This window comes from Colossoma macropomum, unplaced genomic scaffold (genome assembly GCF_904425465.1).
Source record: "Colossoma macropomum unplaced genomic scaffold, Colossoma_macropomum, whole genome shotgun sequence".
NCBI lineage: Eukaryota > Metazoa > Chordata > Actinopteri > Characiformes > Serrasalmidae > Colossoma > Colossoma macropomum.
In genome coordinates, this window is record NW_023494806.1 from 20,710,212 (window position 1) to 20,727,365 (window position 17,154).

Genomic DNA, 17,154 nt, shown 5'->3' on the forward strand with positions numbered 1-17,154 from the left:
GCCCTCCACTGGCTTATCTGTGGGACCCAGAACTGTCTGCTGTTCCAGTTGATTTACTCTGTGTGTAAGTTTATAAGTCAGCATTCTGTACATGATAAACTGATCTGGTGAAGCTTTACAGTAAACTGTTCTGAAGGGGGCAAAATTTGTCAAACGTCCACCTGCAGTCACTACTTAATCAGGGAGAAAGTATATTGTGCTGTGTGTGTATATAGTTTGAAGCTGTGGAGATAAAGTATTGGAATTCAGCTAAAAGAAAAAGTTGACCAAGATGTACATTTGGAAATAAACAACCATCCGTTCACAATCCCAAAGATGATACACCAAAACACAAAAGTCAGGATTCACATACAACTTTTAATCAAACATACAGCATTTCCAACACAAACTGTACTAATAAACAACCATTACAAATAAAGAGCAGAGATTGATTACAGAGTAAGACAATGAGGCCAGTGCCCAGGGGCCTCCGAGTATCAGGAGCCTCAGAAGGCTTAGACCACAAATGTCTGCAGTAAATATTAGCTGAATGAGTGGCCACTGAGTACACAATTGATTGAATAACTCAAAGGCGTGTTCTGTTCTCTGCTATACTCACTCGTTGCCATTCAAATGGAATGTTTTAGGCAGCGTGTGATAATAGTAGTTTGTGTCTAGAAATCACTGAAGTTTGTCTTAAGGTGTACAAATTTTACACAAAGCACAAACTGTTAATGAAATATTTTGCACAATAGAACATTGCACATTTATGAGGCACATTGGGTTTTATTACCCAGTTTGTTAAATTCAGCAAATAAAAAAGTGCATTAAAATGTGTGTTTTAATCCTCTCTGTAGCATATGTTCATTATTTTTACCTAGAAAACTAACATGGAATTTACCTGAGAATAATAAAACAATGTGTGTAAAATACAAGAATTAGCATCACAGACACATACTAATAAGACATCTACTAGGCTGTACAGCTAGCCAACTATAAGAAAACTAAAACCTAGAATGTCAACAAGAGAAAAGGTACAAACGATACATAGAGAGAAAGAAATAAAGTGTTAATACCCAGTTTTGCGTTCAAATGCGTTTCAAAACAGTTTACATTAGTAGAAACCTTAGATTATGCTAGGAGGGCGAGAGACTCGGGGCTGAAGGAGCAGGTCTGACCAGGTCCTAATCTGTAATCTGTACTTGAATTTGAATAACATTTACAACCTGTAAGTTATCCAAGAGGGAGGAGATTACACTGCTTGGAGTGTAATCTGCTTGGCTGTAAAGTACACTGGAGTACACTGCTTGGCTGTAAAGATGCTAATAGCAAAACCTTGAGTTAGACATCACTTAAAATAAAAACAGGCTAGACTTCACACAAGTTTAAGAATTTTCAAAAGAAATGCAGAATGAGAACTAAAGCTTCTACTATGTTGCTGTTTGTTTACTGTAGATGCTTACCTTACATTTAACTTACACTATTAAATTCAGCTAGACTTTCCCAAACCCTGAACCTGGCTTTAACACTAACCTCTACCTTAGACCTAAACCTGGCATAAATAACATTGAGCCTAACTGGATAGTTTAACAATGAGAGTCTATGAGCTTATAAATTAGCATTCTGTACATGATAGTGATCTGGCTTATCTTTACAGTACATGGATATCATCCTTAAGAAGGGGTGATTCCCCACATTTGTTTCTAAAGCTAACGAATTATACTGTGCAACATCGTTAAAACTACTAACTAGAGACATGCAAATGAAACATTCACATACTAGTGTCCTGTCAGTACAACCCCCTGGTGAAGAAATAGAAAGCCATGTCACTGCGTACCAAACCAGGCTGAGCGTTTAAGACTTTGTGCTTCTCATGAAAAGATGTGCAGATTTGTTGCTATGTACAGGGAGATTCACTCGAAAGACACCCCAAATATTCTGGGATGAATCAATCTGAACAAAACATGCAATGAGCTCCTCAGTATATGGAGCGTCGAACAAGCTGGGATGCCCCTGTGTCTGAGCGATGAGGTAGGACAGCCATCACGACATTTAACCTCTGTTAAATGGTTACAAAAGACCTAACCAAGCTTGCCTACTCAAACAAGAAGCACTTAACTAACCAACAAGAAGAAACAAAAGCCAACTACTCTACACTCTCCAGCATTCAGAAGCACATGTGGTAGTGCCCTCTGACCTTGAGAGCTAGACAGAGTGGACAGACATGGTGAGAATGTTTAGGTGTCCTTCGTGCCTGTTTGAAACCCCAGGTGGTACAAATAATCAATCACAAGTTTAAAGTGTGCAGGAAAAACACCAAAACTAAAGCAACACAAGAGATTTAAAAACTACAACACAGCACAGATAATTAGGCCTCTCTATCTGCCATCAGCCCGCTTGAAGACCTCTTTTAAAGCATAAGCTCCTCCCCCAACTACACCAGCCAGGCCTCTGATTGGTCAGAGGTCCTCCTCACATGACTGATTGCAGAGCAGGTACACCTGTTAAAATACGTGCTTACACCTAACAGCCCACCTAACTAACTGAGCCAGGCTACATTAAATGAAGAATATTAGAAAATAATTTTATTAAATCCCATCATACTTTAAACAGTCACTGCAGGTTGTCATTTCTATCACTATAATTAGTTCAGCTTAAGTTGGAATTTTGTATGCGGGATCCAGTTCACCTGCAGTACACCTGCAGTCATCACTCAGACACAGTCAGGGAGAAAGGATATTGTGCTTTGTTTATAGTGTCAAGCTGTGGAGATCATAAAGGAAGAACTGATTAAATTCCCACAGCTCAGCTAAAAAAGCAAGGTTCACCAAGATAAACATTTAGAAATAAAAAAAGCATCTGTTCAAAATCCCAATGATGATGATACACCAAGAAAAAATTAGCCTTTAAAGTCTAAAAGTTAAAATACAACTTTTAATCACAAACATACAGCATTTCCAACACAAACTGTACAAATAAAGACTCATTACATATAAAATATTTTACAATAGAATATTGCACATATATAATGCTAATTTTATTTAGCGTTTTGTTTTCAACAAAGCCTATATAAAAATATACAGTATTATATCTCCATTTTTAACATGTATACAACTGTGTGTAAAATCTGAACATGGTCTAATTGCATTGTTATTTCTAAGTGAAAACAAATGAACATGTCCTCTACAGAGAACACACTTCTACCCATTTTAATGCACAGCTACATTTATTTGCGGAATTTGACACATTTGAAAAAAATATATAATATATAATGTGTCACTTTTGTTCAGGCCACATTTTGTGTGCTCCGGTTTCCCCTCACAGTCCGAAGACATGCAGTCAGGCCAATTGGACACGCTATATTGCCGCTAAGTGTTAGTGTGTGTGTGAGTGCATATGTCTGTCTGTCTGGCCTTTGATGGACTGGCGGCCTGTCCAGGGTGTTTCCTATCTTCTGCCTCATGACCGCTGGGATAGGCTCCAGCTACAGCTGGGCAATATGGCCAGAAATGTTATCCTGATAAAAATGTTCATATCAGTCAAACTCACAGTGTCGAATCATTACTCCTTTCAAGTTTGAAGGCTGATTTTTGCTCCTGGGTGGTTACTTGTGGTTTTAAACTATCCTTTATGATCAGAACACGACAAACACTCACCAAACATATCACTGAGCGCTGTACAACAGTGTTGTAGTTGTGAGGAGCAGTCAATGTGGCTAAAGCCTGTAAAGACGTTAGGATAGAATTTGTGCCAGACTAGTTAAGACTAAAGAGTAGTGCAGGTAGAAATTATACAGTGGTGTGGGACGTCTAGGTTTGGACTACACTACTATTTTAATAAAAATGTTGTATTGTTATGCGCTGTTTCTGCTACAGCCCTCGCCTGATGACCGTTCACACAGATATGGCATTTTCCTGCTTGGTTTACAACTACCTCACACATGCCGCATTTGTGCTGCTGAAGCCTGGAATAGTGAGCTTTGTTAGATGCAGCAAGCTGTAAAATATTATTCTAGACTCCAAATTCAAGGTGCAAAATGGGATTGAGAATGAGTGAAGAGGTAAAAACAAACATGAGGAGAGGCTGCAGGAGAGACTAAAACCTGCTTCCATTCTGAAGAAGCAAGTATTTACACAATGAAGAATACTTTTAGTTGCCAGTATAATAATAATAATAATAATAATAATAATAATAATAATGGCATCATACCAACAATAGTACTAGCTGTAACAATAATAATAGTTATTATTTTTGCAATATTTTGTTACTGTTATTATTACTGTTGCTATTATGTTTTCACTTTTTTCTATATTGTAATATCATACTGTTATAGTCTGAATAAAATAAAGTACTATGATATGAATTTGAGTTCATATCGCCACTCCTACTTGAAGAATTGGATAATTTAAGCCATTTTAGATGTGTGCCTACATCTGATTAAACTACAGATTGTCTGAATGCCAACTAAACCCAGTAGATTCCATAGTTTTTTTTGTTACTCAAAAACTTCATGATGGACAGACACTTTGGAGTTTTTTTAATTCCTCCTGAGCAGCCAAGTTGCTAAAACTCCTCTAGTGAAGACTCAGCACACTATCCATGAATCTATTACCTAAAAAACAACAGCTGTGTTCTGGCCCCGTCTTTAAAGGGTATTAAAGGAACGTGACAGGAACAGCGTTTCGTGACACAGCCGTAAGGGCAGGAACAGCGGTGCTGTGACGCAAACAGGAAATCCACCATAGAGCCGACTAGCCTTCGAAGGACACGCCTTCATAGATCGCGTCCTTTCTCAAGAAACCATCACCATACAAACTCTCCACAAAAGTTTTCCACAAAAAAGTCACAAAAAAATACAGATTTGATGAATGTACAATAAAAAAAATAATACTGTGACCATGAAGACACTCGACTGAGTTGCCACATACATTGAAAGGACTTGATATGCAGCAGTGAAACAGCTTTGTATGCTGTAAGAAAGACTCTCTGTAATCAACATGTTGACCTTTGGTCGTCAGGATCTGATGGATGATGAGGCTCCCTCAGAAGCTGTAAAACATGTAATACAATTAAATACAATTAAACACTTAAGTGCACATGATTAAGAGACGTATAACCCAATAATATAATGTGATACAAAATAGCAATTCAGCTCTTAACTAGCTCAAAAATCTAATAAAACCCAATAAGCCAATAAGGTAAAACCTGCCCCACAATGTAATACGATGTGTCAAGTGATAATGTAGGAATATTTGTACTGTTAGTGTTGTAACTTATTACATTATTGGAAATTCATTATCATCTATTCGAGAGCAAGTAGATCACCCTTAAAATGTGATAAATTCCCAGTAATAAAAATGATTACATTATCTGTAAAAATATTACTACCTAACTGTAGTGTATAATTGGGTACATACATTATTATTATATTATTACATTATTGGGTTGATTACATTAAGTTTTTTTGGGAAATTATTACAACACCAGGGTTCTACAAGAGAGCTAAATATGTAGTCTATAAATTCACTTACGGGCTTAATCTTTTCCTGAAACAGCTCTGACGCCTGAAAGACAGATGATGGATATGAGTTATTATAAAAACAACTGATTACAGTTTATTGTATACCCACTGTCCATTAATGACATGATAATAATTAAGATAATTTTAAAATGACTTACAGTTGTAGGACTAAACTAAACTCTCCTGCTTTCAAATTTGTTTAGATATTTAAAAATTATGCTATATGTTATAAAGTGTATAGGAATCCAAAAGTGTCTGTGTTTCTTTTTCCAAGCTGGATATTTGCCTCCTTCCTCCCTTACCAGGCTTATTCTGCTTCTTCTTCTTCCAAATGAGAAACCCAAAACAGACAATGATGACAATGAGAAGAGCAGCCACCACTGTGATAATAATTATGATAACTGATCCTCCATCTGAAACACAAGAATGTTACATCTCTGTAGACCTTCATGAGCTGCATCATGAATACAATGATTAACAGTAACTTATTTACTAATTTTTACCTTTAGGAAGCAAAATTACCTGGCAGGACTCTGTAATCAGACACTGTTAGTACCATCTCCTTCTCCAGGCTGCTGTGCTGAATGATGCAGGTGTAGTTGTGTTTGTTCAGCTCCTCAGGTGAGACAGTCAGAACGCTTCTCTTCTGGAAGGTTCCATCCTGGTTGGGTAGCGTCTCTCTGAGCTCCACGTCCTCATGCAGATCCTCTCCATTCTTCTGCCAGGAGATCATCACTGCTTTGGGGAAGAAACCTGTAGCATGACACACCACTGGAGAAGAAGAGTCCTTCTGGAACATAGACGCCTCAGGAGAGACTGGAGAGAGAGAGAGAGAGAGAGAGAGAGAGAGAGAGAGAGATGGGGGGAGTGGTTTACATTACATTGTGCAATGTTCAATTTAATGAACAATTCAGGAGTTTAAGATTATTTTAATGAATGTACTTTACTGTGCACTGATGAGTGCCTAAATTACTCTTAAGTTCCTAAAATATTGTTATTCTGACCCCTAAACAGTGTTGAGGAATTACACTTTGCTGGGTGCAATCCTGGATATTCTACATTACACTAACTGATTATCAGTCAGGTCACTCTCCCACACACCACTCCACTTCACTAATATGAGATGGCGCTCGTTTTCAAATGCCCATTTTTGGGGTGCGAGAGGGAGTTTGATCACTCAAAGCAAAAGCAAAATTGCTCAAGTGTGAAGTGAGAATTTGACTACAGACTCATTTAAACATTGGGATCAGTTCAGCTCGAGTTTGGAATGATTTTCCTGACATTTAAATGTTATGGCATGTAATGTGGATGAGAATACTGCTAGTTTTTAGCTCCATGTGGCAGATACACAAGCAGCCAGAGTGCCGAGCATCCAACAAGTATTCAGAAGTCACAAACTACAGTTGTTTTAACTTCACATACTGATGGATTTGTAGCCTATTATTTAAGAAAAAGCAATGCTCTACAGAGTAGTTGATGTCCCGTGGCTATTCTTTGCAATAAAGTCAAGATTTTAGATGCAACGCGATGCGGATGTGGACGATTCTGAATCAACTTGGAATGAACTTGGAAGTGCGGAAGTGCAGCGCCCGGACAGTCTGTGCAGCACATAACAAAAACACCACTGGAGGAGTCAGAAATCTGACCGGCTCCCTCTGCATTAAAGCCAGGTTAGATCAGGAGTCACAACACAAATGATAAGAAGAGCCATTTTGTCCTTTCAACAAAAATCAAACCACCTTGGAAGCCACAACATTTAATGTCTAATATGTCTCAGTTTGTTAATGTCCTAGTACAGACTAAACAATATTAACGAAAGCGCAGTTTTACTTTACTCTGCTTTAAGCTTTAGCTGTAGCCGCTTTCCTCCCATCTCCAGGAAACTTTTCCTCAAAAGTAGATCAGCTTTTTGTAAAATGTCTGTCAACGTTTGACTGTTTTACGAGGCTGAAGTCTCTTCTCATTCTCCAGCTTCTTGTTCGAATTTTTCCCATTCCACCTTCTGGAACATTCTGACTGAGGCACTGAATGTAAAAGCAGCACCATTTAAGGTGGAACGGAAGAATTCGAAAGAGAAGCGACTTCATCTTCACAATTTTTTAGTGTTTGAGAGTCTCTCGTTGCAGATTTAATATATCAGGAAACCAACTACGCTGCTTATAAACGCGAGTAAGTCCATTCGTCTCCAAATGTTCATCTTAAATCTCTCTCTCTTTGCCTTTTCGTTAGCGACTAGCTAGACGAGACTGCGTTGCTATGTGATCTTCAGTCTGCACACCAGTTCTCAGTCGTTGAGAACCAGGGCTTTCGCGCTATGTTGCACACTTTGGAGCCGAGATACAGCGTCCAGTCTCTAAGATATTTTACTGACACAGCGACCCCCCAAAATCTCTACAACAAGACCCAAACCGAAGTTATAGAATCACTGAGTTAAACAGGTAGGACGGCTGTAACATGTGCTGCGTGGACACTCATTACTACAGGATCTTATTTCACCGTAACTGTGAATTTTCTCACAGATGAGTGCCATCAGCATCTGATGTGCTCCAAACAAAAGTAGTGAATGAGAGCCTTCTAGTTCACTTGCCTCATCACTTCCATTCATTTTATTAATAAAAGATACTGGAAATAAATTCATTACGGACTGTTACAAATACTTTGCTTTAACACTACCAAGTTCTCACACAGTGAGAAAAAAAGAGATCCTGTATAGAAAAAAAGATGCATTGATAATCAGTTTATTAATTGCATTGCAGCCTCTGAATCATAATCGAATCGACCAGGGCTAAGCCTGCCAAATGCCTGTTGAAAGCTTATTGGCCAATAGTGGCCATATTTGTCCAATTAATGAGTTGTCATTAACATCACAGTTATAAAGTAGCACAACAATTCAGCATGCAAACTTTCAGCTCAATCAACCAAGTGGTTACTGAGAAACAGTTTTTTTGAATGTTATAGCACCCACTTTTGAATAATTGGTGTCAACCTTGGTGGACTTCCTCAAAATCATGTACAGTATTAGACTTCTAAGTTTCATGAGAATTGGCCAAAGTAATCCAGATCTGTAGCAATTTTTGTGATTTAAGCTAAATCCCAAAGGGTTTAATTTGAACAAGGCAGCCATATTGTTTACAAATGTCCAATTTTTAAAAATAATTATTGACCTTCAAACGTCCCTGACCAATTTGAGACCAATATTGTGTAGCTATCTTGAAAAACCTCAGACTAGTAGAAAAATGTAGATTACATATATTTTGTCAAGTACGATGGAAAATATAGGGGTGAAGCCAAATAGAACCAGTATAAAATAAAATGGACTGGCTGTCGGGGGAAACGGAAGATTTCCCAGTGGCCTGGTCTGTCAGCTTGCCAGGAGAGCCTGGCTAGATGATGTTACCACGTATGATGAACTAAACAACACAGTGCAGCTTGTGAACACACACTGTCTCTGTAGTCCTGTTTCACGAATCACGTCCTTCTTCCGTGACACATCATGAAAAAAAAACACATTACCTGCTCATGCGCATGCAATAAAGCTAGCGAGTTTGTGCTTATAGCATCTCACTTATAGCATTTCATTAGTTTAAGTTTGCTTTAATTGTGTTTTGTAGCCTACAGCATCTTAACGTTAGCTAACTAACTAGCTATAATATACTAACTATCAGTACGCAGCAGTTTGATTATTTGTGACATGTCTTGAGGTTTGTGATTAGAATGAAAAAAGTGTGCTTTTCAGCTGAGGCACAATTGCTCATTCACGGATGTTTCAAAAGCAAACGTTATATAAAACAACTCTGGATCTGATTTAGATCCATTTTTTTTAATAAATCATACAGTATTTTTTTTTGTTTTTTTTTTTTGGTGAAGCTATATAGTGCTAGATACTTGAGAAAAAAAATGCATTTAAATTGATAATTAAGTGTATAAATGCAGTGCATTAGGGGTACCCAGTGTATTTATGGCGATACTGTTAAATGTAGTTATTTCAGCAAAACTTCATATATCCAAGTATTTAAAGTACTGTACGATCACTGCATTATTTACACCATTAAGTCAGTGTATCAAAAAATCTGGAACAGTTTAGGTGACTGAGCTGGTAATTAAGGAGTGGGCAGTTATGGAGGGTATTTTGTATTACCTAAAACATACATATAAAAACTCATACTAAACACCTATTTACGCAGATACAGTAGCTGTGAGTATGTGTGTGGCCTGAGTCCAAGAAGGGTCTGGCTGCAGACATTCACTCTCCGTCTGAGATGCACCCGCAGCCTATTAATGACGTCAGTGCTGCTCTGCCACGACAGTATTTTTGTCGGTTTTATGAGAAAAAACAGTGTACCATGTAATGTTGGGCAACAAGTCACACTGAGCATATAATAACGTTGTTGTACTGATAATAAAGTAATTAAATATGGAAACTGAAATAAATAACAACGATAAATAAATAAGACGATGAGACATAAAAAAGCAGAACAGGCTACCACTGAAACTCATGAAAACCATCCTAAAGACGATTAGAACCGTTAGGAATAAAACTGACAGTTTAGCTTCCTAATGGTATTTGGCTTGATGATTACCATTAGAAACCATTAGGTAACGATGATGTCGCTAAACAGCAGCAGCAAAAAGTTACCGTGCCATTGGGCTGATTCTGCCATTGTGGCATAGAGTGCATGTGACATCACTGGGGCTGATGAGCTGGGTTTTAAATAGCAGAGGCTGCAGTTACAGTAGCAGTACTGTACCTTTCCTCTCCAGAGTGGATCTGCCGTATTCCACATACTTCCTTAAATAGTCGACACAGTCGGTGTCCAGATAGTGCTTCCTGTAATTTGGATCTCCAGCAGTCTCCCACTTCTGTTTGGTACTAACAGCTTTCTGATGAGCTGCAGTCCAGGTTAAGGTGCTCATATCCAGAATGAGGAAGTCTTCTCCATCATAACTAAACTGAAAGTATCCTGTAACAGTGTCATTTTCACCCGTCTCACAGCCAGACCTCCTCTGTAACGTGTGAACACCTGCAGAGACACACAACAACATGAACATTTCTTCTGGACTCCACATAGCACTGTCCAGTGGGAGTCCTCACACCCAAATAAGCCAGGATTTGAATATCTGAGCTACACTCTTAAAGAAAAAAGGTTCTTTCAGGGTTCTTTAGTGAAGACAGTGGTTCTAGATAGAACTTTGAACACTCAAAGAACCATTTCCATGCTTAAATTGTTCTTAGTATGGTGAAATGGTTCTTCAGATTGATGGAGAATGTGTTGTGGTTCAATAAAGCACCAAAAACAATTCTTCTATTGTTACAAGCTTGACATTGTGACATAGAAGAACCCTTTATGGTGCTGTAATAGTTCTAAATAGAACCATTCCCCTTAACGAAAGAACCCTTGAAGAACCTTGAAGAGCGTATAATAGAAAGGAACATCAACAAGAACCTATTTCACATATGCATACAGGGGTTTATAGGCTATCGTGCGCTATGTCTACGTCTGAGAGAAAACTAAGATTTAAATAGTAAAAATAATTGTAATACAAAGAAGAAATTTATAGCACTGCATAAAACAGATAGTTCCAGTCCTAAAATCTGATCCGCGTTCGAAGCCATTGTAAAATCCACAATATCAATAGCACTGTGCCACAGCATTAAAAAACCCTTGTGCTGTTAATGGAATAATCTCTGACTCTAATGCTGCTTGCATGGACCGCCGAGTGTACTGAAGAAGTAAGAAACACTTACGGTATCATTAATTGTAAAACTGCAGTATAAAAGTCTAAAAAAGTCACTTGAATGCTTTACACACTTCAAATGTCTGTGTCTAATTCAGAAGCAGCGTCAAACCCAGGCTGAATCCCAAACGGCTCCGTACTCCCTAAATAGTGTTCTAGTTATAAGAGTTTAGAAATTTTAACCTCTACAGCCAAAAAGTGCATCATTTATGCAGTATGTATATGGCTGAATCCCGCATGACCGTTTCTTACCTATTTTTTGCTCTGTTGGGCTGCAGGATCCAGTATTTAAACTTGTTCGTAGTGCACTACGTAGGGAGAAGGGAGCCGTTTGAGATTCAGCCCCAGTGTGAGAAGAGGGCGCTGCTGGATTGGTGCTAAGACTCGCGGTGGTAATTTAGTGACCACAAAGTACTTAGAAAGAGAGAGTTTGCGGATTAAACAATGCTGTGTTATCTTATGTTCGTTGTTATACGACAAAAAGTTAAAAAATTCATGAAATGACCGCAGTATACAGCGATGGGTGACCGAACGTTCTCTTCATTCAGCGGTCCGTGGTTGCATGGTAATGATACCATAGTCTAAAGGAACTACATTTCTTGGCAAAATGCTTGTTCTGTTGATTTTTATTAATAATAACTCAAAATATTTTTAGAACAATTGTGTATTTTATCATATTTCATGTTGGCTGCTGTTTTAAAAAAGCAAAAAGCCACTTGAGAGCATTCTTTACTGCGATTTTATTACAGGGAAGGGTAAACCCCATGATAAAATCACAGGCCTCTCATTGCTTATTGCTTCGTTCACAGATGGGTTTTAGTCATTTTGTTATGTTTGTCTTTACTGGTGTGATCTTGAATTGAAGTTTCACTCACCGTCTGTCTGATTAAAACGCTTCATTAGAATAACCAGATTAGCCTTGAAGATCTCTTGAGCTCGTTCCTGCTTCTGTGTCTCTGTGGTCCAGTAATCTTCACCCACATTCTTCTTCATCCACTCTGTCTTTGGAATCATCTTACTGATGTTGCTGTCATAGTACACAAACTGCTCCCCATCCACCAGACCAACCGCAGTGTATTCTGGGAAATGTATTCTTGATGTGGTTGCAGTGATGATGTATTGGAGGGAGTGGGACGCTGCTGAGACAAAAACAGTCAACATTGTAAATGGTAATCATTGTTAGGACATTGAATATTATTGTTTTAGGGCATGGGCAATGATGATGAGATATTTGACTACAAACAAAGCACTCCCTGAAGTCATAAAAAATCTCTACAAGAGTAGAGTAGAACTTATTTCAGTAAGATGATGTCAAACCACATTCTGCACGCATTACAGCAGCATGGCTCTGTATTAAAAGAGTCCGGGTGCTAAACTGACCCGTCTGCAGTCCAGATCTGTCACCACTGAAAACATTTGCCGCATTATGAAATGAAAAATACAACAAATGAGCCCCCGAACTGATGCGCAGCTGAAATCCTGTATCAGCGTAAAATGGGATAAGGTTTCACTTTCAAAACTACTGCAGTGTCTCCTCAGTTCCCAAACACTTACAGAGTGTTGGTAAAAGAAGAGGTGATGAGACACAGTGGTAAACAGGCCCCCGTCCCAACACTTTTAGAACGTGTTGCTGGAATTGAATTCAAAACGGGGCAAATATTAAAAAATAATAATAATAAATAAATTTCTCAGTTTCAGCTTCTGATATTTTGTCTTTTTACTTTTTAAAATTTTAAATAGGGTTTAAATGATTTGTATACCATTGCACTCTATTTCAATTTTCACAATATCCTAACTTTTTTGGAAATGGGGTTGTATGTTGTCCATATATGATTAATGTTTTGTATCATATATTGTTCATTATGTGTGTTATACATATATGTTTGTATATCTTGATATATGCCTGAAAGATATGCCCCATTTGAAAATGGCCAATTTCAATTTCAGGAGCCAAAATTCAGAAGCAGGACAAAATGGCTCAAGTCTCACTCTGATTCCAAACTGGACTTAATTGTGTCTAGAAGAAACCTGAGATCAAGAGGAGATCTCATTGTTTCTATGCTCATTGTCCATTTTATCAGCTCCACTTACTATATAGGTGCACTTTGTAGTTCTACAGTTACAGACTGTAGTCCATCTGTTTCTCTGATACTTTGTTAGCCCCCTTTCACCCTGTTCTTCAGTGGTCAGGACCCCATGGACCCTCATAGAGCAGGTACTATTTGGGTGGTGGATCATTCTCAGCACTGCAGTAACACTGCTGTGGTGGGGGTGTGTTAGTGTGTGTTGTGCTGGTCTGAGTGGATCAGACACAGCAGGGCTGCTGGAGTTTTTAAACACCTCAGTGTCACTGCTGGACTGAGAATAGTCCACCAACCAAAAACATCCAGCCAACAGCGTCCTGTGGGCAGCGTCCTGTGACCACTGATGAAGGACTAGAGGATGACCAACACAAACTGTGCAGCAGCAGATGAGCTATCGTCTCTGATTTCACATCTACAAGGGGCACTGACAAGGTAGGAGTGTCTAATAAAGTGGACAGTGAGTGGACACAGTATTTAAAAACTCCAGCAGCACTGCTGTGTCTGATCCACTCGTGGATCCATTTGTAACCAGATAACCAGACAGCCTAGCAATTACAGCAATTAACTACCCAGGAGCAAAAATCAGCCTTCAAATTTGCAAAAAATAATGATGACATTTATCATGATATGCATATCAACTGATATGATTTTTTATTATCGTCATAACATTTTTGACCATATCGCCCAGCCCTAGCTCCACAAACTTACCTGCACTCAAGCTAATTCAGTACAGACTCAGCTTAATATCACTGCTGACCCCCTGATTTAGGCTATCAGAATATCCTTTTATTATTTTATGCTGGTAACATTTTCTGAACACATTTTCTCAGGACTTTCATCAGCTGCTTGTTTGAATGTTCCCTTCCCACCTTAAATGGTGCAGCAGCTGGTGAAAAAGAAGCTGACAAGCTTCATGGAGAGTTGAAAGGTATGAGCAGGTTTCTCTATTTCCGCTTGACAGCTCATAGTTTTAACACTGACAGTATTTTTGACAAGGAGTTTTAGCCAATCAAAATATCCTACCTAGAGATCTATAAATATGCAGTATGGTAGGACATTTTAGTGAGGTAGCACAACTAATCAGAAATCAAGCTAAGACCCAGAGCTCCTAATATGGGCATAACAAGGACTACAGAATGAAACGACTACAGTGCTCTATAGTCCACTGTGGTCGTGCGTCATTCTGTAGTCCTCGTTATGCCCATACTAGGAACTCCGGGTCTGAGCTCCATTTCTCTATGGCCAGAAAGAATAGGGTTTTCGAAAAATCGCCTCTATCGCCCCCTGTGTTAAATAAAAATGTTCAGAACCCGACACGGTTTGTCCTGTGTACAGAAGACTGGCAGCCTCCTTAAGCGGGTTTTGGCAGTAAACGTTTCCATATACAGATTGAGGGCAGATGAAAAGGATTTAGAACAAAATCAGCAGGTTTCCCTGCAGTTCTCTGTTCTTCATCTGACTCTCATTGAAACACGATAGATCTCTGCTTTTAGCTTGATTTGAAAAGATCTACAAACGAACCTGCACTCAGGTTAATCCAGTACAGACTTAATAATCACTGCTGACCCCTGATAAATTGATTTCGGCTCTCGGGATATCCTGATTTTTATTTTAATGCTGGTAACATTTTTCTGAGGGCATTTTCTCAGGACATTCGCCAGCTTTTTGTTCGACTTTTCCCGTTCCGCCTTAAATGGAGCAGCAGTCGCGTTCTGAACTGCTGCGCCATTTAAGGGGGAACGGGAAAATTTGAGTAAGCAGCCGGCGAAAAAGAAGCTGACTTCAGCTTCATGGAGGGTTGAAAGGCCTGGTATGATGAGGTTTCTCTATTTCCGCTTAACAGCTGAGTAACATTAACTTATTTTGCTGTTTCACAGAACCGACAGGTCAGTATTTTGTCTCGTTTGCTAATGTTTGTGATGGCTAGTCACAGCTGCTGCACCATTTAAGGTATAATGGGAACATTCAAACAAGAAGCTAAGTTCAGCCTCGTAGTTTTAACACGGGTCGTATAAGGAGTTTCAGCCTATCAAAATATCCCACCCAGAGGTTTTATTTACGGGTATATCTGTAAATAAGCGCGACAGTAGAACATTTCGATAAGGTAGCACAGCGCGTCAGGGCACCACCACAGCCCGCCTTAGTGTCGTGTAGCTTAGTGACCATCAAATTGAGGCGCAGTAGCTTTAGCTCGCTTATAGCGAAATTAGTATTATAGCTCTTTACGACCTCGTAATTCAGAGGAACCAGTGGTATTCAGGAGAAACATGTACACAGGACAAAACGCATCGGGTCCTGAACATTTTTATTTAACACAGGGGGCGATAGAGGCGATTTTTCGAAAACCCTATTCATTCTGCCCATAGAGAAATGGAGCTCAGACCCGGAGTTCCTAATATGGGCTTAAGAGCACGGCGCCGACTACAAAATGACGACACAACTACAGTGGTCTATACCCATAGATATCCATACCTAGATGCCGCGATGGGTCCAGCCAGGCCCGTCAACGGCGCCGCCATTTTTGGTTTAAGAAAGATACTGTCTAAAATTACACTATTTCAAGAATTTTACACTCAGGAAGCAGGATATGATTATATAACGGAGGGAACGCAGTCCACTCTCATGTCTATGTGATGTTTGATTCACACATTGATGGATTTGCTGGTGTGTGTGTGTGTTTCTCGTGCTAAACTCGGTTTTTAATGTCCGGTGCAGACTGAATACTTTTCTGCTGGTCTAGACGGCTAATCATCACGATCAGTCATTAAAGGAATAAAAGCTACCGAGAGCAGCCCGTGCAGCCTAGATTACTCTGTGTCTGAGGATTATAACAAGACAAATTTGGTGAAAGTCGGTTGAGTGATGAGAAGTTTGTGGTCGATTTAATCCTGAGACTCATCGCCTCTCAATACAAGTGAATTTGTTCACAAGCGGATCTTGACCTCTCCAACATGGCGGACACGCAGACGTACCGCCTCAGATAGAGAACAACAGACAGACACACACCTTTTTTTAACTGATTATTGATTCCAGAAAACATGAACTCGTTTTTTGAAATGCTACAGTACCAGAATGCCAAACAGTAGTCTACCATCTTTGGCTGCTACTTTAAAAGGTTAACAGCGTGGAGTCAAATTCAGTATTTTTACCCCCCACCCAGGACCGCAAACAACAGCTCCCACAACAGTATGAATACCACAAAAATAGCATTTTTACAGATTTTTACGACACAGTTAGTGCAGAATACCAACAGAATACGAGCATGTTGACCTTTTTTTTTATCCAAGCTTGAGAGTTAACTATATTCCTGTACCAGCATACAGGTCAGGAAGTTCACCAAACTTACCTGCTTGGACGCTGAGCAGCAGCAAAAGGAGCCATTTCTTCACATCATGTTTGTAATGCATTACAATGACGTTTGTCATTTTGTATATGTAATATTCCTGTATAGAAACATCTATACAGAAATATTACATACACAAAATGACATGAGAAATCTTACATTCACTTCTTCTGTGAGGAAATGGGTTGCCAGAACATGTAATGTTTTGACTGTACTATAAATGTACTGATTATATATTATTATATATATTCTCCAAAATATATATTATCATACGCAAAATAGTGGGAAATTTGCAGTAACACTTCGATATGGATGCACAGGTTTTATAGGAGCTGGGTGGTGAGAATAAGACAGTGGAGAGCTGCTTCACTAAACTGGTGAAAATGAAGAACCTGATGGTTTAATTACTGTATAAAAGCGCAAAGCACTGCTTTCTAAACATCTCTACTTCTAGGCACTCTTACAGACATGTTACTTAGTTCTTTTCACAC

At 39.0% G+C, this 17,154-nt stretch overlaps 1 protein-coding gene across 2 annotated transcripts; it reads right to left on the reverse strand.

The window, feature by feature from the left end:
* Positions 1-2,884: 2,884 nt before the first annotated feature.
* LOC118827786 (class I histocompatibility antigen, F10 alpha chain-like) lies at positions 2,885-16,835 on the reverse strand. 2 transcript variants are annotated; one of them, XM_036599258.1, is made up of 7 exons: positions 16,667-16,835; positions 12,112-12,372; positions 10,249-10,521; positions 6,023-6,316; positions 5,803-5,913; positions 5,511-5,543; positions 2,885-5,028 (listed from the first exon to the last, which is right to left on the reverse strand). In XM_036599258.1, the coding sequence occupies exons 1-6, from the start codon at positions 16,743-16,745 to the stop codon at positions 5,515-5,517; spliced, it is 1,047 nt and encodes a 348-aa protein (XP_036455151.1). In that variant the 5' UTR covers positions 16,746-16,835; the 3' UTR covers positions 2,885-5,028; positions 5,511-5,514. The 2 variants fall into 2 exon arrangements, with proteins under 2 accessions (XP_036455151.1, XP_036455150.1); XM_036599257.1 differs by having other exon boundaries at positions 12,112-12,375.
* Between the last annotated feature and the right edge of the window lie 319 nt (positions 16,836-17,154).

What these genes read in the sequence shown, in the direction of transcription:
- LOC118827786 (XM_036599257.1), bottom strand. Translation starts at nt 16,745, where the DNA reads ATGACAAACGTCATTGTAATGCATTACAAACATGATGTGAAGAAATGG. An exon ending in GCTGCTCAGCGTCCAAGCAG is followed by an intron (nt 12,376 to 16,666) that starts GTAAGTTTGGTG and finishes TTTTTGTCTCAG; the next exon opens with CAGCGTCCCACTCCCTCCAA. An exon ending in ATCCACTCTGGAGAGGAAAG is followed by an intron (nt 6,317 to 10,248) that starts GTACAGTACTGC and finishes CTCTCTCTCCAG; the next exon opens with TCTCTCCTGAGGCGTCTATG.